We start from the raw sequence: 27,694 nt of genomic DNA, 5'->3' as shown, positions 1-27,694 counted from the left end.
GTCCTTTCCCGTTAATTTCATAGGTTTGCATTTAAGAGGAGCCACGTTTTCCTGAAAGACGCAGCCCAAGAAAGGGCGGCGAGAGAAGGGGGACCCCGCCGAGCCGGAGCTGGCGGACCCGGGCACCTTTAAGGGCCGGGGCCGCGCGGCCTCCCCCGGGCCCACCTCTGAACTCTGATTGACAGCGCGCCGCGCGAGGAGGAGCGGCGGCGGCGGCGGCGGCGGCGGCGGCGGCGGCGGCGGGGGAAGCGCGGCGGGGCGCGGGGCGGGGCGCGGGGCGGGGCCCTCGCTTCCCGGGCGACCAATCAGGGCGCGGGGCGGGACTCCAGGGCCCGCCCCGCCCCGCCCCGCCCCGCGGCCCCTCCCTCCCCTCCTTCCCGGCCTCCTCCTCCGCCGCCGCCGCCTCCTCGCGGCTGTGGTTTCTGTGTATGTTTCTGGAGTCCGGAGCCTGAGCTAAACAAAAGCAGGAGGCCGCCGGGGCCGCCGGAGTTGGCGGAGACGCGGAGGCGGAGGGAGCCGGCGCTCGGCTGCCGGCGGCCGGGGTCTGCTCTGGCACAGCCCACCCCTCTGAGACCACTCTGGCCCGGAGTGGGGGCGGGGGCCGCGGGGGGCGGGGGGAAAGTTTGCCTGGCCGTCCCCCTGCCGTCCCCTCCTTTCTCCCGATCCGAGCCTATTTGCAAAAGGATTAAGCCACCGATTTAAGCGCCGGGAGCCCGGTTCTGCCCGCGGAGGGTCGGACTGAAGCCCAGGCCGGCTCTGGCTCTGGTCGCCAGTGGGAAGGCGGCTTATTTTTCTTGCTTTTCGGAGTCAACACCCTTCCCCAGCAGCTCTCCTCCCCACCCTCGCCCCGCAGCCCCTCACGCCCCCTCCCCCTCCCCGCGCCCCATCCTCCCACCAGCCTCGAAGAGGCCGAGGGATTTTTCTTGGGTCTTCTTTCCCGTCCTGATCACCCCGAGAAGGATCTCAAGGATAAAAGCCTCGGCGCTCCCGGAGCCGAGCGCGGAGCCGCGCCGAGGGCCGGGCTGCCCAGCTGCGGAGATGGACGAGCAGCCCCGGCTGATGCACTCCCACGCCGGGGTCGGGATGGCCGGGCACCCCGGCCTGTCCCAGCACTTGCAGGACGGGGCCGGCGGGGCCGAGGGGGAGGGCGGGAGGAAGCAGGACATCGGAGACATCTTACAGCAGATCATGACCATCACCGACCAGAGTTTGGACGAGGCGCAGGCCAGGTGAGATGGAGGCTCCCTTCTCCTTTCTGGGTTTTGTTTCTCTCCCTCTCGCGGGGAGAGACAATGGGGACCGAATCTCCGCAGCGCTTTCTTTAAAAATGTTATCTCTCTCCCCATTTTGACAAGCAACTACATGGCGGAGGAGCAGGATTTGAAGGAGCCTGGTTATGGAAGTGGGCTCGCCCCTGCCGAGCTGGCTGTGCACGTCGTGCGTGTGTGTGGAGAGGCATTCGTGTGGACCCACACCGGCGGGCACGCCGAGGGGCTGCCAGCTGACCCCCAAGCGGCCCTCGGCACTTTTTACTGCTTTAAAAAAGTGTAGGAGAGCAGGATTGTCAAGTTCTGAGCAGCACTCCGTGCCTGGGGTTAGGGATCGCCTAACGTTAGAGATAAAATGTCCCAAGAACACTTTATTTGCAAATTTAGCTGACTCCCTCACTAATCCAGTGAGTTGGGTTTTCTCTCTCGACTTACCCCTCCAAAATTGATTTTTATCTTTTTTTTTCCTCAAGCCCCCCCACCATACAAAACCACCAGAGAAGAAAAAGCAGGGCATTTCTTTGTCAGTAATCGTCAGCTACACAGAAATTATTTTACATTCACTTAATTCTGTTTTTAGAAAAAGCTAATGGGAAGAAAGAAAAAAGATAATTTTGCTTTTAGGCATGTTTGCTAGTTTTATGAGACTCGGATTTTCAGTTTAACTTTATTGTCTCCTAATTTGAGTAGGTTTATTAACCTTCCATGACACAGTTATGCACGGTCCTTTAAAAAAGGGTGGGGGGACAGAAATCCAGCTTGCTCCTTCACCCCTGCTGCTCGCAGGACTAGGTAGGATGCAGCTGAAGAGAAACGAAAGCAGTGTGAACGTTATGTATTTCAGTACTATAGGACATGAAGCTCTTCATTAGAGAAACGCAATAAAGAAACTGGAGCCTCCGAACTTGATCCACCACCAGGCTACAGTTCTCATGTATTTTATAGAAATTTTCTTTCAAAATAAAACCCAAGTAAAGTACAACCCACTAACATCTTGCCCAAGGCCAAACTCCAAAGAATTTAAAAAATTTAATGACCACATATGCCTATGCAGTTACCCAGCTTTGTTAAATCTCCACAGTATTTTTCCTGCTTGTGCTTTGAAAAATCTTTTAAACATATATTTCAAATTTCTATAACTGAGTGACTTAGTTATCTGGAGAAAACATACGTAGTTCTTTTTTCCCCCTCCTAAGGGAAACAGGATTTTGAGTTGAGAGAATGAGAGGGAGCAGATAAAAACACAAATGTGTGAATGCACGGTGTTGGAGCTGCACACACGCCACCCGTAAACTCAGAGGACTCGGTTCACGGGTGCCTAGAAACTTGGGGAGGTTAAAGACTTGGACTATTTTATTTATTTTAATAGAGGAAAGTTTTTTTTTTATTATTATTTTTAAATTTTGGGTGCTCTTTTTGAATTTTATTTCCTAAAGAAAAGCTAATAGGTATGGCAAATGGAGTGATTCCCACTGGCCAATCTTGAATTGGAACAGTTTTTTCTATTACATTGTTCCAGAAAAATACACTCAGACATACAGTAAACTGCTTTACTAACAAGTTGGTGACATGGAAGGGGCCGTAGGAGCAGACACTCGGCCACTTTTGTAAGATTCAGTCCCTCTTTTTAGTGAAACTGAGGACAAACAGCTCTCAGCAGGTTCCCCTTCAATGGCCTAAAAGCTGAGAGGCCAGATAAAATTTGGGGACAGGGACATGGTCAGTTCTCCTTCTGTAATCCCCTGTGTGTGGAGGAGACTCACTGTTTCTATATAGCTCTGTGGAGTTTTTGTTTGCCTTTGGGCCTGTGCATACGAGTAAAATTAGTGAAAACTATTTCTAGAGACTCAGAAAGATCTTAATGCAAGAGTCTTCTCATCCCTTTTTTTTCACCCCACACGAGAACTGACTAAATCTCGACTGAGCTTTCTTTTTGGTTGAACAATGCAACTCTACTTGGCAGATGAAATGTCCTTCTTTCTCTTTTTCTTTTCCCTTTCTAATGTATCTTTGTTGATTCCAAAGTAAACTATTACTGTTTTGGATGCCATGCATTGTGAGTTTATTACTCCTCTGCTGTGTGGTGTGGAGAACACACTGTAGTCTGCTCTTCTGGAGGCTGCATTTGTTGTGTGGGTTTTTTTTTTTTTTTTTTTTTTTTTTTTTTTTAACTTTCAAAAGAATTAAAAAAGAATTGAATGTGTTTTAAGTGATAGGGGTTTCCACTTATCTTTACACATGATTTTAATTAGTAAACAGAATTCCCTTAACTAAGAGCTGATATGATCAGTATTTTGTTTCTAAAGCACTATCATTCTGCTAAGTGATTCCATGATAAAGTAGAGGGAAGGTATTGTTTTCTTCCTCAAGTGCATTCTGCATACAAACACTCAGACACAAGAACCAGGTCAATCACTAATCTAAAAGGCAAAATTGTATTTATTTTTTCCCCAATGGGTGGAAGGTCCTAATTGTAAATAATTGAATTTCAACACCTGCAAATAAGCAGTGTGTGCACAAGAGACATAATGTGAACACAGAGAAATGAATTTATCCCCATATGGGTATGTTTGCCCCCTGGCAATGCATTTCCATACTCTTTAACTTGGGGACTGAAATTTTATAAATTGACAGTTCTGCTCAGAAGACCTTTCAAGCATCTTGTGTTTATGAGAATACAGGGGCATCTGCGGAATGAATTCAAACACATGGATGAATTAAATTTGAACACAGGCAGACGGAGAAGCAGGCAGCTTCTAGGCTGTGGTCACCGAGTGGATTTTGCAAAACTGTTAACCTGTGTGTTTGGCTCTGTGCATCCACAGTCCTGTAAGGGATGATTGGTTTCAAAATTCCACTTTGATTACACCACTTTTAAAAATTCCCTAAATGGGCATAATTTAGGTTAGTTCTGTTCTGTAGTTAAATCCCTACTCTCTCACTGCTAATTAGCATTATTTCTTTTTCTGTGGCGGGACTTCGCATATTACGTCATAAAAACAAGTGAAGCGTGCCGCAGGGTTGGGCTCGGTATATGATTTTGGCTAAATGCTCAGATTCCCCTGTGCGATCTCAGCAGTTTGGTGTTGGGAGTCCACCTAAGCTACCATGTTGTTGTTTTTTTTTTTTTTTTTCTTTACAGAAAACATGCTTTAAACTGCCACAGAATGAAGCCTGCCTTGTTTAATGTGTTGTGTGAAATCAAAGAGAAAACAGGTAGGAATAAGAATCCAACATTTTGGCATTTTCTTCTGCCAATTGAATCACTTAACCTGCAATCATGAACGTCGTATTTAAAATTAGAATTTCAGAATGAAAGTGCTGATTGCCCACATCTCTAATACCAAGTCCTCGTCCTGCTTTATGTAAAGAAGGAATCCAGTTTCTCTGACGTTTTCCAGTAGTACAGGTTTATTTTTCTTAACTCTTTCTCCACCCTTTTGGAAATCGGGGCTAAAACATAGGTTCTGAAGGAAAATTCGTAGAATGGTGTGTCTTTGGGGAAAAAATATGAAAGTGTCCATTTCCCGAAAGAATGTACTTTGGCCCATAATTAAAACCCCAATTGATTTTGTGGCGTTGGGCTGGGGCAGAACTGTTTAAAGTTTCTTTTTTCCCCTCTTTTGCTTATACTTATACAAAGAGCGGGCTAGAGGCTGTCAACAGAAAGTGTGGTCAAATACCTTTGTGGGAAGCGCCTTCCAACAGTACCTCTCCTCTTGGCCTGGGATTTCCTAGCGGGTGAGAGGTAGAGCGCATGCCTAGAGAGCCCTGGCTCTTGTTCCTCTCTAGGCCTCATATCATGGACTAACACACTTAGAACACACCCCAGGAGGGCATTTAAATGTTAAAGCAACAATTAAAAAATAGCAGTCATCAATCAGAGGTGTTCTTAAACAGCAGGTGCTGTGGGAAGGACATTTAGCACCATCCTCTTGTTTGTTTACTTTAATCCTTAATTTTCCAAAGTGGCTAAATCTCTCCCTTGTAAGGAGAAAGTTTGAAAGGCGATCTGAAGCCATGGCATAGAGATGAGAGACCTGGCTACATACAGGGGCAGCTTCTGCTGGGCTCTGACTCCTGCTCCCTTTGAAGCAGCGCAAAGTACCTGACATCCTACTTATTTATTTATTTTTTACAACAAGGACCGTAACAGTCAATAATTCATATCTAAACCATATAAGCAAGGGCATGACATGAATGAAAGTGACAATAAATATGATTGCATGCCCAGTTGATATACATTGATAGTTACACAGAAAGGGGGCAGGGAGGGCCGGCGCCAAGGTGGCTTTCTTTTTGGGAGCTTTCTGTGTTTCTCCTTTAAAAAATAAATAGTTTCAAGATGTGATTGTTGATTGAGTTCGTGATTACTTGGGCTTCGGATGTACGTGGAATCAGCAAGCCGCTCTTTGCTGGGTGTTCTTCATGGTGTGCTGGTATCCAGACAAAGCACCTGGGTCGTGCGGCCTGGACCTGCTTGTCCTCCAGGTCCCTCGCCAGCGAGGGACCTATTGCAAAACGGCTAGCTGCAGTTTTTGGCTGGGAGACACTTCTTACCAGACTCATGGATTGTGCATACGAATATCACAAGGGCTTTTCTCAGTTCGTAACCGTTTTTAGTTTTTTTCCCCCTCAGGAGTAAATGTATATATATGTCTCTCTATTTTTCTCCCCTCTCCTTTTTTCTTCCTTTTTCTTTGATCAATAATGCTCATTCACTTTTAATCCTGGGTTTGTTAAAATTTGCTTCTAATTAAGTATGAGTTTCTTCTGATCTTGGATCATAAAATGCAGAATCAAATAGAAAGAAATATGTAATAGGCCAGACTGAGAGAGTTTATTTTTGAAGATACTTTTTTTCAGATTTTCGTTGAGAGACAGCCTGTCAGGGCACTTAATGTACACTGTGGCGAGAGTGTTCAATTCTAGCCTCGTGATTAAAACCTACCGAGGCAGTAGATCAAAGTGGGTGGGTGGGAGTCAGGTGGGGGTCAGGAGTTGGCGCCTGGTTGTTACGGGCTAAGGCCTGGAGGGGCAAAGCAAGTGTGGTGGCCTGAATAACATTTTAAAGATGCAATTTATGGCTGGAATACATATTTTGGTTTTTAAAATTTTGTGTCGACACACTTCATGTTTGGAAATTCAAAAAAATATCTAAGTTGTGTGTGTTGTGTCTAGAATAATGTATTTAGAAAATAGCTTATAAAATGATGTAAATCAAAAGTTTGAAGATACTTGTGCCCTCCGTTAAGAGAGAAACACGCACATGCACACAGGCGTCGCACACGCGGAGTTTGCGTCTGAGGGGCACCTTGAGTGAAAGTTAGAGAGAGAGCAAGACGTCCCCCTCCTGGCCTTCAGCTTGAGTGGGGAGGGGCTGAGGGAAGGGGCGCTGCTGGGGAATCTGAGAGCTGTGTTGGACGTAGGTGTCAGCCATGGTGATCCTCCAGGGGCCCAGCCACCTCTGGACTCTCAGGGGCTGCAGGCCCCACTCCAGGCCAGCGTGTCCTCCGCGTCCTCCTCAGGGTTGGTATAAGTCTATGTGAAGCCCCCTCTGCCCTCTTGGTGCTGAGCCAGAAACATGGAAGGGCGGCTCCAGCCAGCAGCTCCCGCCTCCTGTGCCCGGCCCTTCCCGGGCCTGGCCGTCAAGCCCTTTGGTGGGAACAGTGCTCCTGAGTCTCCACCCAGCCCTGCAGAGAGGTGTCATGGGCTCGGGCACTTGTTCTACCCTGACCCGAAGTTCACACTTGGGCCTGGCCTTCAGAGCTCTGCCGGGGAGCCGGCTGTCCTGTCCACCCCAGCTTTTGGTTTTAGGTTTCTGTACGTGACTTTAGTTGGGAGACTCAGGAGTAAATGGGGTGCCTTACCCACCTTTTGGAACTTTCAAAACCACGCGTGATACCTGAGGTAGGCAGCAGGGTCTGAATTACAGTTGATTGATGGGTGTTTAAGTCAGAAATTACTGTGGGGACACTTGAAAAAGAAGAACCCCTGTGTCTGCTTGCTTCAGAGTGTGAGTAAGTTTTTATTTTGATACTTTTTTTGCTTTTTAAAAATAAATGCCAAGATAAAAGAAAGCCATAAAAAAGCTCAGGGAGCATATTCCAGACAGCAGCAAGAAAGCCCTGTCAAGACCACGGTGTGAAGATTTCAAGTGGCTTTTATCTGCACACTCATTCGGGAACCCAGAGACTCTCGACATGCAGTCTTGGGCCATTTAGTGGCACATTTTCTTTTGTTTTTTAAAGAACGGTTCCTGGTCTCCTGATACAGGGGAGCTCAGGCTTGCACAGGTATATGTGGTGCAACTGGGCTGGCAGGTGCAGGGGAAGAGGAGAAAAGCCAAACACATTGCATTTCTTTAATAAAAAAAAAAAAAAAAAGGAAGAAGAAGAAAGAAAGAAAGAAAGAAAAAGACTCAGAATATATTTTTAAACATTGCTTGGTTTTTAAATTTTTATTTCTGGGTCAAAATCATGCAGGTTTAAAAATTGCAAAAAGAAAAAAAAATAGATGTCATTTACTAAGAAGAATATTTATAGATAGCAATGAATAGTTGCAATTGTTGTGAATAGTTTTTAATTTTAGAATATAATAGCTATATATGGTGCTTTTCAGCCAATTTTCCTCAGTGCATAATCTGCACTGAAGTTAAGTCGAATAATTGGAGGAGGTTGAAAAATCATTTTTTGCTTCCTCAACCCGCTTTGTTCTCTCTCTTTCCCTTTGCTGTGTTCAGTTAACACCCCCATCACGGAACTGTGGGGTGATTTTAAGTCTACTACTGTATTTCTTTTTTGACACCTCCCTTATTATTCTTGCCTGACTCTTCTTTTTAATATGGCAATTACATTATGGGACTTCTACTCCTCTCCTCTCCTCCCCTCTCCTCTTAAAAGCATTGTAGAATACTCTGTGTGTGTGTGTGTGTGTGTGTGTGTGTGTGTGTGTTGGGCCCCTATGGAAGGAAGCTGTATGTTGCAGGGAGTAATTCTGATGGCTTTAGTCCGTGAGCAGAACAGACTGAAATGACTTCAGGGAGGTTAGAGCAGCCCAGATCAGATTCCTTTCGGACTTCAGGCAGGACTAACTTTTTGTAGAAGCTCATCTGTAGCAGGTAAATGCAAATCTTTCTTTTTCTAATAAGAGAATACAAGAATTTGGTCTTTTTTAAAAATTCTTTTAATAATAATAATGAAATAATAATGAGGTATATAATTTTATTATTATTATTATTATTATTATTATTATTATCATCATCATCATCATCATTTTGGTAGCAGGGTCTAAGAAGAGAGAAGGGACTCCTGAGGGAAGGTGCGAGCCAGTTTTAGCTGTGCGCCCCCTGCCCAGGAGGCAGGCGGTGGCAGTCCTGTGGCCGGGTGCTGCCGTGTAGAATGGTGTGGACATGCGCTGTACACCTAGAGTTGTGTCTCAGAAATGCGTGGACAGGATGTGTGCTGAGCTTGGGACCAGAAGCCCCTTCTCTTCGGGGCACTTTCCTGCAGTTCATGTTTTAGAAATGGGTTTAGAAAAATGCTGCTTTTGAGAGGTGGGGAGAAGGAAGTGGAGAGGGCTTGGTCAGCTGCCAGGAGATTCTCCTGGACTCTAGGAGTGGCTTGTGAGGGAGGGTGGGGGAGCTGTGGCCCGGGGCTGTGAGCCAGCCTGGCTGGGTGGAGGGGTCGTCACCTGCCCGTTTTCAGCTGCCTCTACCCACTGCAAGGGCTTCTCCTCGTGTTCTATTGACACCAGGAACTTTTCCATGTTTTTGGCAAATTTGCAAAAATATCTACAAATAAAATAACCAAAACCTGGTATTAAACACATGGAAATAGAAAGCCCTTTTGATTTTAAAGCATAAGCCTGGCTTCTTCTGAAACATGGTTTACTTCCTGCATGCCTTAGGAAAGCTGATCCTTGATTTTGTTTTCGGACATCTTTTAGATGCTGCTGTGTTGAACTCAGTGAAGGAGATGTCGATTTATGTTTATTGATTTTCTTTAAAAAAAAAAGTTCACCCCAAGCACCGTGAGCAAAGCACTCTGCCAGCCCCAGCCCCAAAGATACCGCCATTCTCTCATGACCTAGAGGGGCACCTGCTGCCCGACCCACCTGGGCTAGAGGACAGTAGTGGCCCCGGCCCACATCTGCCCCTTACCTGAGACACTGTGTGAGAGCCAAGGAATGCAGTAATTGATGAATAGCATAAATGGAGGGTTAATGAGTTGTTTGCAAAGCCCTTGGAGCTCCCCGGGTTATATAAATAAAAGATGCTGTTTCATATAATAAATTATCTCCAAACTCATCTTCTACTCCATTTCACAATCTGTCCTTGCATTAACCCTTCCTGGCCAAAGAGACATATTCTCTAGCGGTCCATAACTAAATAATGGGGTAGGCAGTTCTCTGTCTGCAGCTTTGCCCATCTGCGTCTCAGGGACCTCACTTCTCAGAACTGGGCAGAGTGACTCCCAGAATGAAAAGGAGAGTCCAGGTACAGACGGTCAGTTTCACAGAACCCGCTGCCTGTTGGCAGAACAGGCCAGCCAGCTTCACTCACCAGAAGGTCTCATGCTTCCTAAAACTGTCGGTCCTCGGTTACGCACGGAAGTCAAGACCACAACAGGCGGGAGGTCCATCCTTGGGGTTCACACTGTAGCTTCACCTGGGTTCCTCCTGGTACTCTGTCGCTAACTGGGCCTGGGGGTAGATGGGTCAGCCCATGCTCATTCTGGACTTACTGCTGGGTAGTTCTAACCCACAGGCAAATGGCTTGTTTTAGGAGGAACTTGACCTCTAAACCAGAATCCTTGGTTTGTGCCCACATCTGTGACTTCTCATCTCTGTGACGTTGTTCATGTTACTAGACCTCTCTGTGCCTTTTCCTTATCTATGGAATAGAGATCACTGGGATGAGTGTCTCAAAGTGTGGTTGGAGGACTAAATGAGGTCATGTATGTAAATTACAGTGCCTGGCACAGTCCATGCTGTTGGCTTTTATTATTTCTGTCCTTGTTTTCTTACATGAAAAAGAGGCTTACACCAGATGGTCCCTAAAGACTGAGCCAATTCCAAGACTCTGATTCCATGCCGAAAAGAGACAAAAATTGCTGAATTTAAGATTTGCTTCCTTTTGTTTTTCTTGCTATTCTCCTAAAGTGAAAGCTGTATCTGGCCAGAAGGCTGGGACTAGGGTGGAAGCCGCGGGGGCAGGAGAGGAGGGAACTGCAGAGAAAGCTGCTTAATCACCTACAGACTGGACAGGAGCCACCCCAACAGCCAGAGTCGCAGCCTGAGCCCCGGCAGCTGGAGGGCCCTGGGGTCTCCGTCCGTAATACTCTCTCTCTGAAGTCACAGAGGCCATCCGTGGACCTGCCGGGGCTCCTGGGAGGAAAAGTACGTGAAGTCAGTGCAGGGCAGCTCCACTTTCCTGTGTCCTGAGATGTCCCTTACTTCAGAAAGTGATGTCTCTGTCACAAGGAGAGCTTTGACACAAAACAGGGTGTTCTTCGTTTTTTACAGGTTTCTTGAAGTGTGTTTTTTACCCCATGAAATTCATCCATTAAAACAACAATAACAAACACACACACACAAAAAAAAACAATAACAAAAAGAAAATAACAAAAAGAAAGAAAAACAGTTCAGTGGTTTTTAGAATATTCATGAAGTGGTGTGCTCATCACCACGATCTCATGTTCGGACATCTTTATCCCCCCCCCCCCCACCACCACCAGTCAGTGCCTGTTCTCCTTTGCTGAGCTCCTGAGGAGGGTGTATCTGCACTGTCTCTGTGGATTTTGCCTGTTCTGGATATTTCCCATTGGACAACCATACCACATGTGGTTCTCTGACTGTTCTGCATAGTGTCTATCCAAGATCTATCCATGTGTGGCAGCACATGGCTGTATCTCATGCCTTTTTCACAGCTAGATAATATGCCACTGTGCAGGCTCACTGCACTTGTGCCTCTCTTCACCAGCTGATGGGTGCACAAGCCCTTGGGAATGATGCTGTGGATGTTTGCAGACTGGTTTTGTGTGTGGACATGCTTTCTCTGGATGTAGGAATGGAGTTGCTGTGTCATATGGTAATGCGACGTTTGGGTTTTGAGGAACCCAGACCCTCTCCTAGATTGTCTGCAGTGCATGCCACCTCCTCCCCCTCCCCCTCTTCCTAATGAGCACAGCCCTAACAGTGGGTGAGACGGGTGTTCCCAGGTCACGGTGCCAGTCTTAGTGCTCCCAGCATTCCCTCTCCCCACTTTCTCCAATCAAGGACATCTCTTTTTTTATACAGTGAAGGACTATGTGTGTTTTTCGTCTCCTTTGGTCAATATTTACTCTAGGGGAAAATATTATGAACACATTTTTTGATTTGAATTATGCACGTTCGGGATTTATGTGAAGCCTCTCTCAGAACAATTTGCATCATAAAGAGGTGAAAAGTAAAGTCAAAGGAATGAATCTCTAAGCTGGAATGTCAGCGTTAGGTTCCTGGAGAGGAAGACACTTTGAGAAAAGAATGGAGAATTCCGAGGAGCAGTCTAGTGTGAGTCCCACACGTGGCGGGACTCAGCTTGCAGAGTTGTCATCTGACCTAACTGGCTCCATTGCCTCCACTGGACAGTGACATGGTTCTTGCTGAGTAGGGTGGTTGACCAGCTGAACAGGACACTGATGCACAGAACGGGGGTTCAGATGTGCTCAACTAATGGCAGCCATGCTTGTTCTGAAGCCCTGGCTCAGATGTTTGGCCACTGTTCTCTGCCCTTGGGCCTGTCTCTTGGGTTGGATGTGTCACCAGCCCTGCTCTGGAGTTTCGTGGCTCACTGGAATGCTTGCTCACCTGCTTTTATGAGAAATGCTTGTCTGTAGAGGAGAAAAATAAGAGTTGGACAAAGCTCAGCAAAAGGTCCCCGACACTCCCTCCGCTCCAGCCGGAGTTCTGGGAGAAGTCCTTGGGACTTCAGTGAGCCCTCATGTAACTCTGAATTTAATGACTAAAATTTTCTGGTAGCCCCTATTATTAAAATAAACTGAAAATAAACAGAATTAATTTTAATCTTGCATTTAATTTGGCCTAAATATATCTAAAGTACCTTAACCTGCAGTCATCGTGAGCATTCTTAATGAGGTGCTTTGCGTTCTGTCTTGCACTAAGGCTTTGGAGTCCCCTGGGTAGTTCACACTTACAGCACACCTTCCTTTGGTCGTATTTCAGCTGCTCAGCAGCCACATGTGCTGGTCGCTGCCATTCTGGGCGGCACAGCCACAGGAGGGTTGTGGGGCATCGGGCTTGCTTTCTTCCTTTTTTGGCTTGGTTTTGCATTCCGAGGAAGACACATGTTGCTCCCTGCTCAAGCCTGATCTGGCAAATCTGTAGCAGGTGTGGTTGGTTCCTGGTGGACAGCACCAGAGTACCAAGCACCCAGGCACCTCTTCCTGGCAGGGGCCTCCCCCACACACTCCAAGGGGCGGTGCTGGGACCCAGTGATCTGGGGCATGTCTTCTCTTTTCATTCTTTCTTTCCATCATACCTCATTTTATGCTTTGTTTCTATGTCCTTAATGAAATCTGGAATGTACCCTAAAATAGGCTGCGTGAGCCAAGCAGCCACTGTGGGGGTTTTAGCCAAAACACAGAGAATAAAGTATAGAAGAGTCTGTGGTGTGACAAAAGTTTGCAGGTCCCACACCAGGCATCCCAAGGCCCAGTGCCAACGGGTCCCTGCTGGCATGTTATTCGGAGAACTCCATTTAACCTCTTGGTTTCAGGTTTTCTTGTCCACAGAATGGGTGACTCCAGAGAGCCACTAATCTGATCCCCTTTCCTTGGGTCATGAGCCCCAACATGATCCCAGCTGAGACTCGGTTCATAGGCGGGAAGGCAGGGTGAGCGTGTATAAGAGGAAGGTCCTTTTCGTGTTATGGCAGTTCTGAGCCTAGGAATCCTGGTATCTTTTTGTAGACAGTCACGTAAAACTGGTTGTGGTGGTGGTAAAGCTTCCATCAATCAAGTAAATCAGAGAATGCAAACAGGGAGGGAGAATCCTAGTGGAATCTGAGAAATGCTCATTATTGACACACTCAGTATCACAATTGCAAGGCCAGTCTGAGGCCAGTCCCAGTCTGACCCACCTTGTTGATGGTGTCCGAATGCAAGTAGTGCCTCCACACATTCCTCTGAAGCTGTTGGAAATTGCTTTCTAGTGCCTTTTAGGATGCACAGGGGTTTGTGGTTGCAGGAAGTGCAGAGGCCTCTTTGAGTTCACGTGGTGGAGGGCAGGACAGAGGAAGATTGGCTTGGTTTTCACCTTGGAATCCTGGCGTTACTGGGCCACCATTTGCCTCAGCTGAAACACTGAAATAATTTGTTTCCCACCTACGTGTCAGCGAGGCTTCTGGAGGCTTCAAGTGAGGATATTTAGAAAGTGTTTGCATCTCTAAGAAAGGGTGGCCAGGGAGTGAGAGGAAAAACTTGCCTATTTGTCTTGCTTTGAGATGATTGAATCTGCCAGTAGGTCAAAGGAATGCATTTACCCAGTGGCCTGTGCGGGTTGGGTGGAGGGAGAGCACCAGTCCTTCCTTCGGAGGGCTTTAGGTGATCATTGAGACCTCAAGGGTTGTCGCCCCAAGAGAATCCTTATAATCACCATTGTTAATAGAATTAAAACTTTGCATTTATCCCTGGTCCCTGACAAAGAAAGCCTCTCTGAGGCTGGATGAGCGCAGCCTGCGCGGTTCTGAAAGGCCTGCTGGGTGTGGGCTGCAGACCCTAATCCCCCCGCACATTTGCTGAGGCTGGGGGCGCGCACCCTGCGCACATTAACCAACACTTAAAAACAAAGGACGGGCCGCTGGCGCGCAGCTTCTTTGTGCGCCTCCCTGCCAGGGCGCCTGTAATCCCTCACCCCTTTCCAGGGGACCGCCTGGCGGGGCGCGGCGGGGAGAGCTGCGGCCCGGAGCAGGCCGCGCCGCGGCCACGTCGTGTAGGAATGCTTTAAGCCGCTTCGTCCTGAGGCCAACCGGGGAGGACGCGGGGAAACCCGGGAAAGAAAACCCGACCGCCACAAACCCCCGAGCGCGGGCGCGCGTTCGCTCGGCCCCGGGAGGAGCCGGCGCCGCGGCCCCGGGCGTCTGCGGGCCGGATCGCGAACCGGACTTCTGAGCCGGCCCCGCGGGCGGGCGGACGGGCGGCGGCGAGGCCCGGGACCCGCGGAGGCCCGCGCACCCGGCGCGGCGGCCCAGGAGGCCGCGAGGCCGGCGCTCGCCCGCTGGTTCCCCGGCCGCCGCGGCTGCTCTCCCCGCGCGCCCCGAGGCCCGGCCCCGGCCGGGCGCGTCTCCTCCCGCCTTCGCCGCCGCGCTCTGCTCCGCAGGAGGGAGAGGGCCGCGCCCGGGGAGCCCCGTCCGGGCTCACCTACCGACCCTCGCGGCGGCCTCGCGCACCAGCCCGCAGCGGGGCCTGCGACGCGCCCCGAAGGGGTCCTGCCCTGGGCCCGGAGCCCCGTTTCCCGCGGGCAGAGTGCAGACGGCCCTGGCCCTGGTATTACACACGGAGGTGACATGCAGAAGCTGCGTGTGAGCACGTGGGCGAGTGTGTGCTCACTGGCACGCCTGTTAATTTGCAGCTTCTTTCCCGGTCGGCCTCTGCCTGTCGCCCCTTTCATACACACTCCAGCTGCCCGTTACGGTATTGAAGTGGGTTAACACAATCCGAAGTCGCCGCGGAAACCCTCCCTCTCTCGCTGCGTGGGCTCCTGCGGGGAGCGCAGTCATCCTGCCCCGGGGAGGTCTTTAACCCAAGAACCTTGATGGACTTTAAACAGCTTTGACATTTGTTTTTGTTAAGCTTGGTCTGATTTCTTGAGCACTCCAAGGTTTGGGCCTTCCAACGTAACATACCTAGTCTCTTTATTTGGTGGCTTGTCTTGTTTTAGAGGAACGCATAAAGGGGGCCTCAAGTGGCCTGATTTTCTCCAGTCTTCAGAAAATAGAGAACCGCTGTTGGTCGCTGGCCCCGCTGTCGCTCCCCTCCCCCTCCGCTTCTGGAGCCCACAGGAAGGGGCTGCATGTGCTGCCGCCTAAGCCAGATCACTTTATTTTCTTCTTAGAATCTTATGCTAGGAAAGGCGCTCTGGATGTGGGATTGCTGTCTTCCATGGATTCTGTGCCTTCTCAGTGTTGTGCCATTATAGCTCCCAAGGACACACCAGGCCTTCCAGGAGACCCTCCCCAAACTTTCCCTAGATAAATGTGGGAGCCATAGGCAGGAAGGTGGCCCTTCCTCCATGCTTGAGAATCCTACGCACTGGCTCCCGCTGTAACTCGAGCAGAGGGTCTCCTCATGGGTGTTCCTCATCCCAGGACCTCCGGGGGAGGATGGCGGGTATTAGGGAAGGAGTCTGTGCCTCTCCTGCGGCGTCTGGTTCTCATAGACACTGTAAGTGTAAGGGCAACAGTGGTAGCAGAGGCGCTGGTGACAGTAGGGACAGGAAGCCACTCTTTACCTGCCCCTCCTGGGTCCCAGGCTGGCACATCCCGGTGACTTCCCTGGGCTGAGGGGAGAACATCTCAGGTGGCTTCTTTCTGGCCCACACATGGAAATTGATGGGCTTGTCCACTTGCAGCTGGAAGAATCTTCTCACCTGTTGACACTTCTGGAATGCTGCCCTTCTTAGTAGAGGACATGGAAGCTTGATTGTTTTTTAAGTAGATTTCATCAGATATTTGTGAACTTCACTTGTTCTGGAGATGGTAGGGAAAACTCTTCTCCTCCATAGTGGAGAGTCAAAGATGAATGCCAGGCCTGGCTGGGCCCAGCAGGAGAGGCCTGCCTGCATTCTAAGATGAGGAGATGAGATGCACAGGTGAGACCTGGGTTCCACCCTCAGGACCACCCCAAAAAACAAAACAAAACAAAAACAAAAAAACTCTGACCTCATAGGTTGATTTTTCACTCCAGAAAAATTTTCACTTTGTTTTGAGTTTTCGGAGGGCATGAAGGATCAGTATTCTGTTTTGCTCTATCCATTGTTGAATCTGGAGCACGTGTTTATGAAACTTCTATGTCTGAAGCATTATGGAGACAGCAGGCTCCTCGCTCCAGGAGCTTCTGGCCCAGTGAGGGGCCTGAGTCGCACTTACAGTCATCCTGACACGCCAGCTGACGTCGCTCAGAGCGCTGTGCCACGAGTGGGCTGCAAAGGTCACTCTGAACCCGGACAGTCGCCAGTTGGGTGTGCATGCAGAGACGTCCTTCCTTGAATGCAAGGACTCCAGGTCGCCCCTGGCAGCTGGGGAATGTGCTGTCACTTTGGCCTTCAGGCCTTTCCCTAAACACCGTGGCCCACACTTCCCTCTGCCTCCCCACCCCCATCCCCTTTGTCTCCCCCCTCCCCAGTGCTATTTGCCAAACTTGTGACCTGAGACCACTTGGCATTTCCCGGGACGGCTGGAATTTACCAGGCGCTGGGTAGGCATTCTGTGACATTTGCTCACCTGGGCAGCTTAAGCTACATGGTCTGTGTCTGCCCGAGAGAGGTTGGAATTTACCTCTGTGCTCCAGGGTTCTTGCTAGCAGGGAGGCAAACACTGGTCTTCCTAGCAGCTGGAATTAACTCTTATCATGGCGCACATATATAGTTATATATCCGTTCCTACACATGTTTATTATGTATTCAATAAATGCATGTAGACAATTTGTGCATTATCTGTCATTCTCTAGTCATTATTTTAACAAATTAAATTTTCATGGTTAGCTTCATCTTTCACATCCATACCCTCCCTTCCACAGCTACCTCGTTTCTTCTTCCTCTCCCCCGGCTGGTGGAAGACACTGGGTTAGCTGAATGCTCTTTAAGGCCTGGTGCCTTGAGACCGCCTGTCTCCTTGAGGTCTATGATACTCTGGGTGACGGCTTTGCGGCTTTCTCACGGAGCTGTCCAGCCCCTCTGCTGCTAAGGAAACACCTGCCTGTCTCTTTGGATCAGATTGGTCTGGGAGGCTGTTCAGTCCAGTTGATGGGGACAGGCCAGCCCTGGAGGCATCTCTGGCTCTCAGAACACACACTCACTTCTTTCTCTCCTGGCTGTCAGCGGGCGAAGGAAACAGGCAGTGTAGACAGTGAGTGTTGCTTTGTCCTTGCTCCTCCAAGTGACTTCAAGGGGAGAGTTCTCTGGGAGAGTACTCTGGATTGTCGGAGGAGGCTGAGCAGAGACCCTCAGCAGAAGTGAAGCCTGTTCTTCACTGAAGCTGGGAACTCTCCTGTCCACAGTTAGTGCACAAAAAAGGTGCTTACTGCATGCAGAGGTGCTGCTGCTACTCTAGCTTTTAAGATAAGGAAATTGAGATGCACAGAGCTCATGAAATGCCCAAGTCACACAGCAATGGAGAGGCTGAGGTGGGACCGGTTTTACTCAGTAAGTTTTACCAAATAGATTTTTTTTACCAAAATATTCATTCCCACTGGATGACAGCACTTCAAACTGATTTGTCCAAGAAAACCTGGTGGAGTCCTCCTCTGCTGTCCAGATAACAAATTTGGCTGCTCATGTCTGGCCCCATTTCTCGCAAGAAACTTGCCATCCTGTGGCTGTGCTTGGCAGCAGACAGGCAGAAGAGGAAGGTCCCCACCCCGCCTTGGACCCGGGTCCTGGGTTTCACTGGCCTGGGCTTATTTCTCTTCAGAGTTCACCTGCTTTCTTCTGGGGAGCCACCTGACCTGTTTCCAAAGTGGTCTAGTGCTGGGCTGCCCAGCACATACGTCACCCTTTCTGGTTCCTTCTCAGAAGCCAGGTGCTTTGACAAAAAGCGAAAGCAGGGCCAAGCCTGGTCCTCGCACACCTCCCTGTCCTGCCCTCCTTCGGCCACTCCCCACAGGCCAGGCAGTCAGGGCCCTTGGGTACCTCCAGCTGTGCAGGTGGCTTCTGGTTTCTCCAGGTGCACAACTACACGGGGCAGCTGCCCTTTGATCAGTGAGTGTTCTCAGCTTGGACCCTCAAGAGTGGTGTCACCCTGAGATGCCAGTCATGGCCCGGTGATGTGGGGACCCGTGAGGCCTCACTTGCAGGGCCTCCTGCTGCTTCTCGGCACCCAGGCGATGCGGGGGAAAGAGAAGCACGTTCAAGGTTCCAGGAAGCAGGGCCACCTGGAAGGCCGCAGGGGAGGGAATCTGACAAGAGGGACAAACAAACGGTGCATGGGCCTTCGGGTCACCACCCTGCGGGAGCTCCTCTTTCTGGTTTTCCCCTGTATTTATTATATCTGCTCCCTGCCGTTTTCCTTGTGATCACACGAATTTCCCACTGCTTGGATGACTACACACTTAGGGGAAAAAATTTCCTTCTCCTCATAAGCAGAACTGACTATGTATCTTTTTTATTTTTAATTTTTAGTGGTAGATGGACCTTTATTTTATTAATTTATATGTGGTGCTGAGAATCGAACCCAGTGCCTCACACATGCCAGGCAAGCTCTACCACGGAGCCCCAGCCCCAGCCCTGGTTATGTATCTTATTTATTTATTGCTCATCTGATTTCAGAGAGGAATTCAGCAGCTCACACAATGTCCAGGTAATGAAGGGGATGTCCTAACAGACCAACAATAAAGTGCACAGTAGGGGCCTTCGTTCCTGTGGGTGGAGGGAAGCCCTTCTTCCTACAGCCTCCCAGCTCCCTGCTCCAAGGAAGAGCTGCCTGACTCAGTGTCACACAGCAAGGTCCTAGAGAAGATGGCTGCAGTTTTCATTCTCTTTCCTAGTAGCAAAAGCAAAAGAAGAAACAGGACCAGTTTTAAATTTCAAAGCATTTGGGATTGCAAATGTATCAGTTGTTTAAGGGAAAGCAGATTTTTACCACTTGGTATGAAGCCACATGCAAATTTTCCCACCATAATTTCTAATGAGAAAATGTTAAATGATATAGTGGACATTGTCCCCAAGAATATGGGACACATATCAGTGTATTTTGCCGCAATCTTTTTTATGAAATCTCTGGCACTCATCACACTTCACTGTAATCATTGTCTAATGATCCTGTTCCTTCATAAGACTATGAATTTCTTGAAAATAATGATCAGGATTTGTGTGCCTGGCACACAGCAGTTGTTCAATTAATAGTTTTGAATGAAACACTTTCTTATGTTTAACCAAAAGGGGGCATGTATTAATGGTAATTGAGCATTCACTACTCTTGGCTCAGACTTCCAGAGGAACTTGGGGTCAGCTGGGGGTAAGCTCACAGTGCAGGCACACTGGACTCTGGCTTGATAAGGGCTCCCTAGTGGAAACCCAACGTGTCCTCTGTGAGACAGTGTGCGGGGTACACTCTCGGTGCGCGGTGGCTCTCAGGACTCTCAGTGCAGCTAGCTTCTCCTTCTGGAGTCTGGGGATCGGTGCTGTCATGGTGTGGATGTGAGGTATCCCTCCAAAGCTCACATGTGGGACAATGCAAGAGGTTCAGAGGAGAAATGACAGGTTTACGTGACCTTAACCCACTCAGTGCAGTATCACCTGCTGGGATTACTTGGTACCTGGAGGCAGGTGGGGTGTGGTGGAGGAGGCAGACCCTGGGGGCGTGGCTTTGGGGTACACATTTCTATCTGGAGAGTGGATTCTCTCTGTGCTTCCTGATCATCATGGGAGCTGCTTCCCCCTGCCGCACCCTTCTGCCAAGATGTCCTGCTTCATTCACCTCGAGCCCAAGGAATGGAGTCTACTGTCTGGATTGAGACCTCTGAAACCTGAGGCCCCTCGTAAACTTTTCCTCCTCTACAGTTGTTTGGTGCCTTCATCACAGTGGTGAAAAGCTATCTAAGGCAGCACCTTCAGCCAGGAGGGCAGGGGAGCCCTGAGGGTGGAGACAGCCATGGGCCTGTGGACTTGCCGCCCTTCCACACCCTCTGTCTTAGGAGCTGATTAACCCTCCCTTCTCTAGTCCCCAAGTCCTTGGAGAGAGAGGTCGTCCCTCCTCCAGTCCAGACCTGGCCTGGCAGTGGCTGGGGGAGGCTGTGGTTTCTGTCAGGTAGCCAGGGTGTGGGCACCACTGCGATCCTGGAGCTGAGCTACAGGGAAACCTGATCCCAGGACCCGAGGGGCAGTCCCTGGGGCATGCATGACCTCGCCCGGCTCCATCCCAGTGGTGAGCTTGCTTAGCAGTTTTCCCTTTCTCCTCTGTCTTCCCCTCACTCCCTCATCTCACTCAGTGTAGATAGTGAGCCAAAGGCAGGCAGCACCTGTCCTTCCATTCTCACCTTTGGGGGAGAAAGATGGAGCTTCAGGGTGCTCTGGAGGGCCCTTGGAGGTGACCTCAGGTAGCCGAGTGCCTCACCCACAGGGAGCATCCTGCAAGGTGGGCCCAGCCTCCTCTGCGCTAGGAGCCTGCCTGGAGGTGGTGAGCTCCTGGCCATTCAGTACCTACGTGGTGCTTTACAGACACGAAGCTCCCGGTGACCGCCATGTGCAAGTGCGAGAAGTTCACCTTTATCTACTTGGGCTTACTTATGAGCATGTTAAGAAATAATTTCCAAACTTAGTACTCCCTGTTTTAAGGATGCTAGCTTGTGGATTATACCTGTGTTCTTGGGTGATGTGTCAAAGTGAGGAGAAAGGATGGAAATACCTCTCGGTCTCTTGGGCCGCTCCTGGTGCAGGCTCAGAGAGAGGGTCTCTGGTTGGGATCAACCAGCTGTGAAGCTCTTGACTGGCTCCTCTGTGTTCTGCATTGTGATCCAGGATGAGGCAGGGTGAGGGGGCTTTTGGGAAGAGACAGTAGAGGCTGGAGGAGGCCGGGGCAGGGTATGGAGCGAGCGAGGACAGAGATTACAGGCCTCCAGGGACAGTGGAGGTGGGAGGTGCAGCTGCCTTTCTGGCAGCGAGGGACCCTGGCTCAGCCAGCACCTCCCTTGATCCCACCACAGATTGTCCTGCTTCCTCCTCTGTGAGGCCTGTGGGGTCTCCCTCTTCCAGGAGCTAAACGAGCTTTCTGTCTGAGTACGCCGAGTCTAGGCTGGTCCCCAGGTCCACTGAAATGTCAGAAAGGACACTTCCTTCCTGTACCACCACCACCACTCCACACACGGCCCAAAGGCTCCCAGTGGGGACTCGGGGTACTGGCTTCTCAGGAGGCTGAGGGGTAGAGCTTTAAGGGAGCATTAGCTGGTGGCTCCAGCACAGGCTGCCCCTCCCCTGAGCCCCTGGGGAGGAGAAGGAAGGGATGTCACCCCCGCCATCCAGTGGCAATTTCTGGCTGGAGTCTGTGATCTCTCACACTTGGCTGTGGCCATCAGGGTCATTCGCTGGGAGCCCTTGCCCAGTTGCAGCACCGTCTGATACCGCTAAGCAGGGAGTGCTAGGTAGCTCCGTTGGCCTTAGTGGCTTTGCTGTTCAGCTTTCTCCTGGGGATGGTCCAAGGGAAGGGATCTCACCACAGGCCTGAGGAAGGCGGTCAGGCACGGGGCCCACATGTCTTGATGGGTCCCTCTGGCTTGGTTTGGAGGCCACTAGAATTGACTCCTTTCTTAGGCCCCTCTCACCTTCCTCCTCTGGGCTCCTCTGTGTGCCCAGGGCTTTTACGCTGAGCTGGGCCTCCTGGTAGCTGGTATATCTAGCCCTGGATTTAGCCTGAGGAGCCTTTGTAACAATGTAGATCTAGCTAGGAAGCTTTTATAGCAGTGTATATTATACCTGGCTGGGAAGCTTTTGCAACAATGTATAACTAGCCAAAGAAGCTTTTGTAGCCATATATATCCAGCCACATATCTAGCCAGAGAAGTCTTTGTGACAATGTATATCTACCTGGGAAACTTTTGATTGTTTGGTTTGTAGACTTTTTTCTTCCCACTCCCCCTTATGAAGTAACATATGTTGCAATATATAATTTCACCTCTTTGTTAAAACATCCCTTAAATAAGTACTGCTTATAAGTATTCATTCATTTATTCATATGTCCAACAAATGGCTTTTTCCAGGGGTACTAAGGAAGAGAGAGAGAGAGGCAACCTGGGAGGCTGCCAGCCCAACTCAGAGGTGCATGGGAAAGACGTGCTCTACTCCCAGCCTTGGAATTCAGAGCATTTTTTAGTACATTTGAAAGAACCATAAATATAGATGATGACTCTTATAGTCCTGCTGGCAAATCTGGATGTCAGACCAAATCGGAAAATGTACCCAACAGCCACCTCTAAGCATATGACCTCTTGTTTTTAGGGGCTTATATTGGTGGAGTTATTCATCTGATGTGTTCAGGGAAGTCAGAGTGAAAAGAATAGACAGGTGTTGTCTGTAGAGCTCACATGAAGTTTGTGTTTCCTTCATGTCCTCAAGGAGGCTGCTCAGAGGGGAGTGTTGACATTTCCCTGCTGCAAAAGCAAGCATCGAACACAGAGCTTGGCTCATGATGGTGCTCAATTAATGCACATGACCCTATTCATCTCCAAGGCAGAATGGAAGCATCCAAGCCCTCTTGGAGCACCATGATGACACAGGTCTATCTTGGAGCTGAGCAGTGGCCAGGGTGCTGGCTCAGGATGGCACCTCTCATGTCCAGTGTTGCTGACTGTACTATTTCTCCAGGGGCATTATGGATCTGCAGAGTGTGTGAGCCTTGCTGGTAGACTGTGAAGCTCTATGCCACTCCAAGATTTCCTTCCTGCACTGTGCTGTCACAGCTGCTTATAAAACCGAAGCAAGAGCAAGAAGCCACAGATTGGCAGGCACGTGGAGGGCTGATTTAGAACATGGCATGGATTTAGAAATCTTGTTGAACACAGAATCAGTGGGGCATGCAGTGGGTAGGGAGCAAGAGATCCCACAAGACTTGCAGGGAGGTGTGATTGAGAGTGAGCAGATGACAAGACCATTATCCACAGAGGGAGCTTGGAAACAGAGACTACCATCCACAGGGAGCAGCAGCCAGAGTCCACCAGGACTTCGTACAGAGAAGGAAACTTGAATGTCAGCTCCCTGCCCAGTATCAGGGCTGAGTGGTGAATGGAGAGGGTGACGGGGTACGTGAGGAGATCGGAGTGCGTGTGCTTGGGGTGCAGGACTGCAGCCTGTGCTGGTGTGTGCCCCCGAGTGTCCCCATTTCCCATCCTCTGCTCCCCCGGGGCTGTGGGCGGCCACTGCTGTGTGTCCTCAGGTAAGGTGCTGTACTGCTAAGGTGCATGGGGCTTGGTGTGAGTGGGCGCCTGAGCTTCAAGGAAGGGTGTTGGGAGATAGTGACCTGGAGACCCCGACGTGGGAGGCTGGGCTCACCTTTACATGCAGGGGCTGGGAGGTTGGTGCTCCTGGGCTCCTACTGGTGGCTCCTAACACTCCTTTTGTGGGGCGGAGAGCCCTTTTGGTAATGCGAGTCCTTCCTCACCCAGCATTTTATCTGCGTTTTCTGTTGTCAGCTGTTGATCTTTGTGTGTTGGATTTCTTAGAGCAGAGACATCATGCACACATGTTCAAAGTGTTGAGTTGTTCTCTAGTCAGAGGATGCAGAATGAGAGGCTTTAAACACATAGGTTTGCTTCCAAATCCCAGCTCCAACCTCTCTTCTTCACGTAGCTTTTCACGAGGAGGAAGCTGAGCCACAGAGCTCTGTCTGCAGTAGCCCTGGGCACATACTGCCCCAGGGGCCAAGCACACACCGCACCAGGGGATGTTCCTGGGCGAGTAGAGCCGCAGGTGCCAGATGTCTCAAGCACCAGCCCCCTTCCCTCCACCCAGTCCCCTGAGCCCACTTCCTATGCAGGAGCAGGGGGAAGAGCCCCGGGTTCAGGGATGCTGGTCCCCTCTCTTCCATGCTGGGATGGGGACCTGATGTTTTGGAATTGAAATATCGAGTCTGAGGCAAAGACCAAAGGACAGAGGCCAGCCCAAAAGGGCATTCTTGCATGCAGACACAAAGTGACTGAATGAAGCCATCATGCCCATCACTGGGAGCCAGAAATCCTCAGTCCAGATGTGGTCAGCGGTTCACAGAATGGAAGCCTGGCCGGCCAGTGAGAGGCAGTGAGATCGAAGGATCACCAGTAAGTGGGGGCGAAGGAGGCCTGGCTGGGGTCTGTGAGAACACAGGAGGACTGGCCTCTGCAGGGGTCTCAGCCGTGTTGATGGTGCTTTCTAAAAGCTCCGGATTAGGGTTCTAGGCAAGGGCCACACAGGAGATGCTGCCCACTGGCACATCACGTGCACATGCCCTGCACACCCCGCACTGAGCATCGTTGGCTTTGAAGCGTGTGGTAAAGTGCACTATCATTTTACACACACACACACACACACACACACACACACACACACACGATCCTGGACTTTCAGAAAGCTGTTTGACCCGTCTCTTCTAACCCCTCATTCTTTTCTTTCCCAGAGCTCTCTACCAGCCCACTTTAGCTTTATTAGGAATTCCTTTGCTTTAGAAATAAATAAGAGGTGGTGGGGAGAGAGACAGACAGACAGAGACAGACAGGCTGGAGAGGGGAGAAGCAGAACAGCGCTCGGCTGGCAGCCCGCGGCCTGGCTTGCAGGGAGCACTGCTGGCCTTCTGTTTCCCTGGGCTCAGCCCCTGTCCCCCACCTCAGACCACCCTTCCTTTTCCTAAGGGGCCCCGGGAGGCTGTTTCTACCTCCAACCCCTTTTCCTTTCTGTTGTCCAAGGAGGATCTCTTTGGAGGCTGGAGCCGCCAGAGTGGCGGGGTTTCTCCTGCTGGCCTCTCCTCTCCTCCCCCAGCCCCCTCCCTGTGAAGGGTTCATCCAAAGTTCGAATCCAGACTCAGAACAAAGTGGCGCAGACCTTTTCCTGACTCCTCACCCTTTGTCCTCATCACTCAGTGACAGACAGGAATCAAATGCGGACCCAGCCGCAAAGGGGCAGTGGGGGAGGGCGGGGAGGGGAGAGAAGTTCCCATTAACTAGCTGGGCCTTGAACCACCCTAGGAGGGGAGGAGGGGGGAGGGGGAAGGGGGGAGGGAGGAGGGGGAGGGGAGGAGGGAGGAGGGGGAGGGGAGAAGGGGAGAAGGGGGAGGAGGGAGGAGGGGGAGGAGGGGAGGGGGAGGGGAGGAGGAGGGAGGGGAGGGGAGGAGGCTTGGCCCTAGAAGGGTTTTGTGTAAGTTTCCCGAGGCGCACACTGAGCTTCCCAAGTTCCTTGCAGATGGTCTCATCTGGTTTCTGTTTGCATAGGGGCTGATCAGGAGGGAGAGGGCCTGGGATGGGAGGGGAGAGACTGTTGTGGTCTCGGAGCTGAAGACATTCGGCCTTGGGGTCCTCCTGCGGAAGGCACATCTCTGGAGCTTCAGGTCCCTCCAGGAGATGAACTGTCCTTCCAGGACACCCGAGGAAGGACGCCCTGGTGCCCGGGAAGAGCCGTTGCTCCCCAGAAGGCTGATTGTTTACTGCTGACCAGGAGAACTCTGGTGCTAGTGCTGGTTTGTCTGTCCTCTGGGTCCCTGCCGGCCTTAGTGAAGGTGACATTGCCCACCTGTCACCACCCACAGATGCCTTTCTGATTTCCTCTGACAGAATCTCCAGGGAGGGAGGTGTCTGCGCAGGGTCTTGGAGGAGGCCCCTGAGGGGAGTTGCACTTCCAGCCTGACCAGAGCTCCCTCCCTGGGACACCAGGGTCTCACAGGGCACGGCTCTGCCTGGGGGGCAGAGGCCAAGCGGGACACTGCCGTGCGGTGCAGCCTCCTCCGCGGGCGCTGAGTGAACAGTCACTGCTCTGGGCTCCCACCCGCTTACTTGGACTGCTGGCTCCCACGCTGCCTCGGGCTGCCCCACCCAGCCCCCTGGATCGAGCAGAGGCCTAGTGCATTTGGTGAGCTCCTCAGGATCAGGGCTCGCACCTCTCCTCCCAGACAGCCCACGTCATGGGGAGCTTGTGACCCAAAGCCCTCCCGGTGAAGTGGCTTGGGGACTCAGGGCTTGGTCATGGGGCAAACAGGAAATGGGTCTAAGGTGTCAGGATCCTTGAATTCTGTCTCTCCCTCTGACTAGGGAATTTTAAAACAAAATAAACCAAATAAGGAACAAAGTGTGCTCTTCGTAAGGGTGTTGAGAATTTTAGTGTATTTAAAAAGAAGTCTGTGGCCCAGTGACCCTTCTAAAGGTGTCCTGAGGCCGCATGGGCCGTGATGGGCAGAGCACCTCGTGTGGGCCCATCCAAGCCACCAGCCCTTCCATGGTGGGTGACCCCCGTTCTTCAACAAGCCACCCTGAGGTATGGGCGGTTAGTGACCTGCTTAAGGTCAGCTTAGTCAATAGTGACATGTGTTCTCATGGAAATGAAATATCTTTGTAAATTAGTTCTGCTCACAGATCAAGGGGAAAACTTTATTGATTATAATCCTGGATAATTTGGATTTTGAATCATTTCAGGCTCAATTGAAGGAAAATGTACCATTTCACACGTGAAGAAAGTGCTCTTTGTAAGCGGTGTTCGTAGGAGTGTTTATCCTGCTGAAGAGAGTAAACTTATCTGAGGGAGCCGCAACATTTGCATACAATAAATGTTTTAATTACTAATGATCCTTGCCAATTAATTAAAAAGTATGTCTGTCATGGTACTGCTTTCTTGGCAGCATTTGTACTGACGGTGAGTGTGTGTGCGTACTTAAATGATCCACTGACACTTCCGTGTTTCCTCACCCACCCCTTTGGCACGCTGGTGCAGGTCTTCCTGTCCTGTGGGTAGAGAGGTGAGACCTGTGCCGTCCTGGGACCTGCCAGTCAGTGGGTGGGGTGTGCCCACACTCTCGCTCTGTGCCTGTGTTCCCTTGAGTTCTTGCTTCTTGTGAGCTTCTGAAAGCAATCTGCAGAGTTGGGGCCCTTGGTGAACAGGGGTGCTGTGCTGCTGCAGTTAGATGCAGTCTAGACTTTCCACCTCCCTGTGGCACTTTTGGCAAGTTGACAGGTATAATTGATGAGTTATTCTAAGAATGTGATTCCTGAGTAAGTCTAGAGTGGAGTGACTGTGCTTCTGAGTAGTTAATGTGGTTAGGGGGAAAGGCTGACGAGGGGATGGGGGCTGGGCAGCTGCAGGGAGGAGAGGAGGGGCCTTTGTTCAAACCAAGTTATGTGCTAAGTGTGATTCTGAGGGCCAGGGAGTTGCAGGCAGGACTCTGGCTTGGGCGAGTGTCTGGAAGGGGCGTTTCCACTTTGCCCTGGTGTGGCCTAGGAAAGGGACTAGAAACCATGAAATGTGTGCGCTGCCCTGCCAACCGCTCCAGCTGACTGTCAGGAATTCCCAAGATAGCCCCTTAGGGTCCCTGTTGCCTCCTTACCCACTGTCCAGTGTGGCCCTCCCCGGCCGGCCACTTATTGCTCAGCGTCTGCAAGGCTGGCTGGCCTGCAGAGGGAGGAGGTGAGGTGCCAAGTGGTCGTCGATCCTCCTGGTTCTGAGGTGTGCAGCCTCTGAGGGTGTTGAGCTGGTAGTGGGGCCTTGGGACA

At 50.6% G+C, this 27,694-nt stretch overlaps 1 protein-coding gene across 2 annotated transcripts in view; it reads left to right on the top strand.

Annotated features, from left to right (window-relative positions):
- The first annotated feature begins 404 nt into the window (after positions 1 to 404).
- The window catches only part of Pbx1 (PBX homeobox 1), a 258,094-nt gene continuing 230,804 nt past the window's right edge, over positions 405 to 27,694 (top strand). For both annotated transcript variants that reach the window (XM_076831632.2, XM_077105078.1), the window contains exons 1-2: positions 405 to 1,229; positions 4,411 to 4,484. In XM_076831632.2, the coding sequence (XP_076687747.2) occupies positions 1,039 to 1,229; positions 4,411 to 4,484 (265 nt within the window). In that variant the 5' untranslated portion in view covers positions 405 to 1,038. The remainder of the gene's footprint in view (positions 1,230 to 4,410; positions 4,485 to 27,694) is intronic.

Source organism: Callospermophilus lateralis, chromosome 13 (assembly GCF_048772815.1).
Source record: "Callospermophilus lateralis isolate mCalLat2 chromosome 13, mCalLat2.hap1, whole genome shotgun sequence".
In the NCBI taxonomy this organism is placed as follows: Eukaryota; Metazoa; Chordata; class Mammalia; order Rodentia; family Sciuridae; genus Callospermophilus; species Callospermophilus lateralis.
This window is presented reverse-complemented; position numbering and strand designations above follow the sequence as displayed.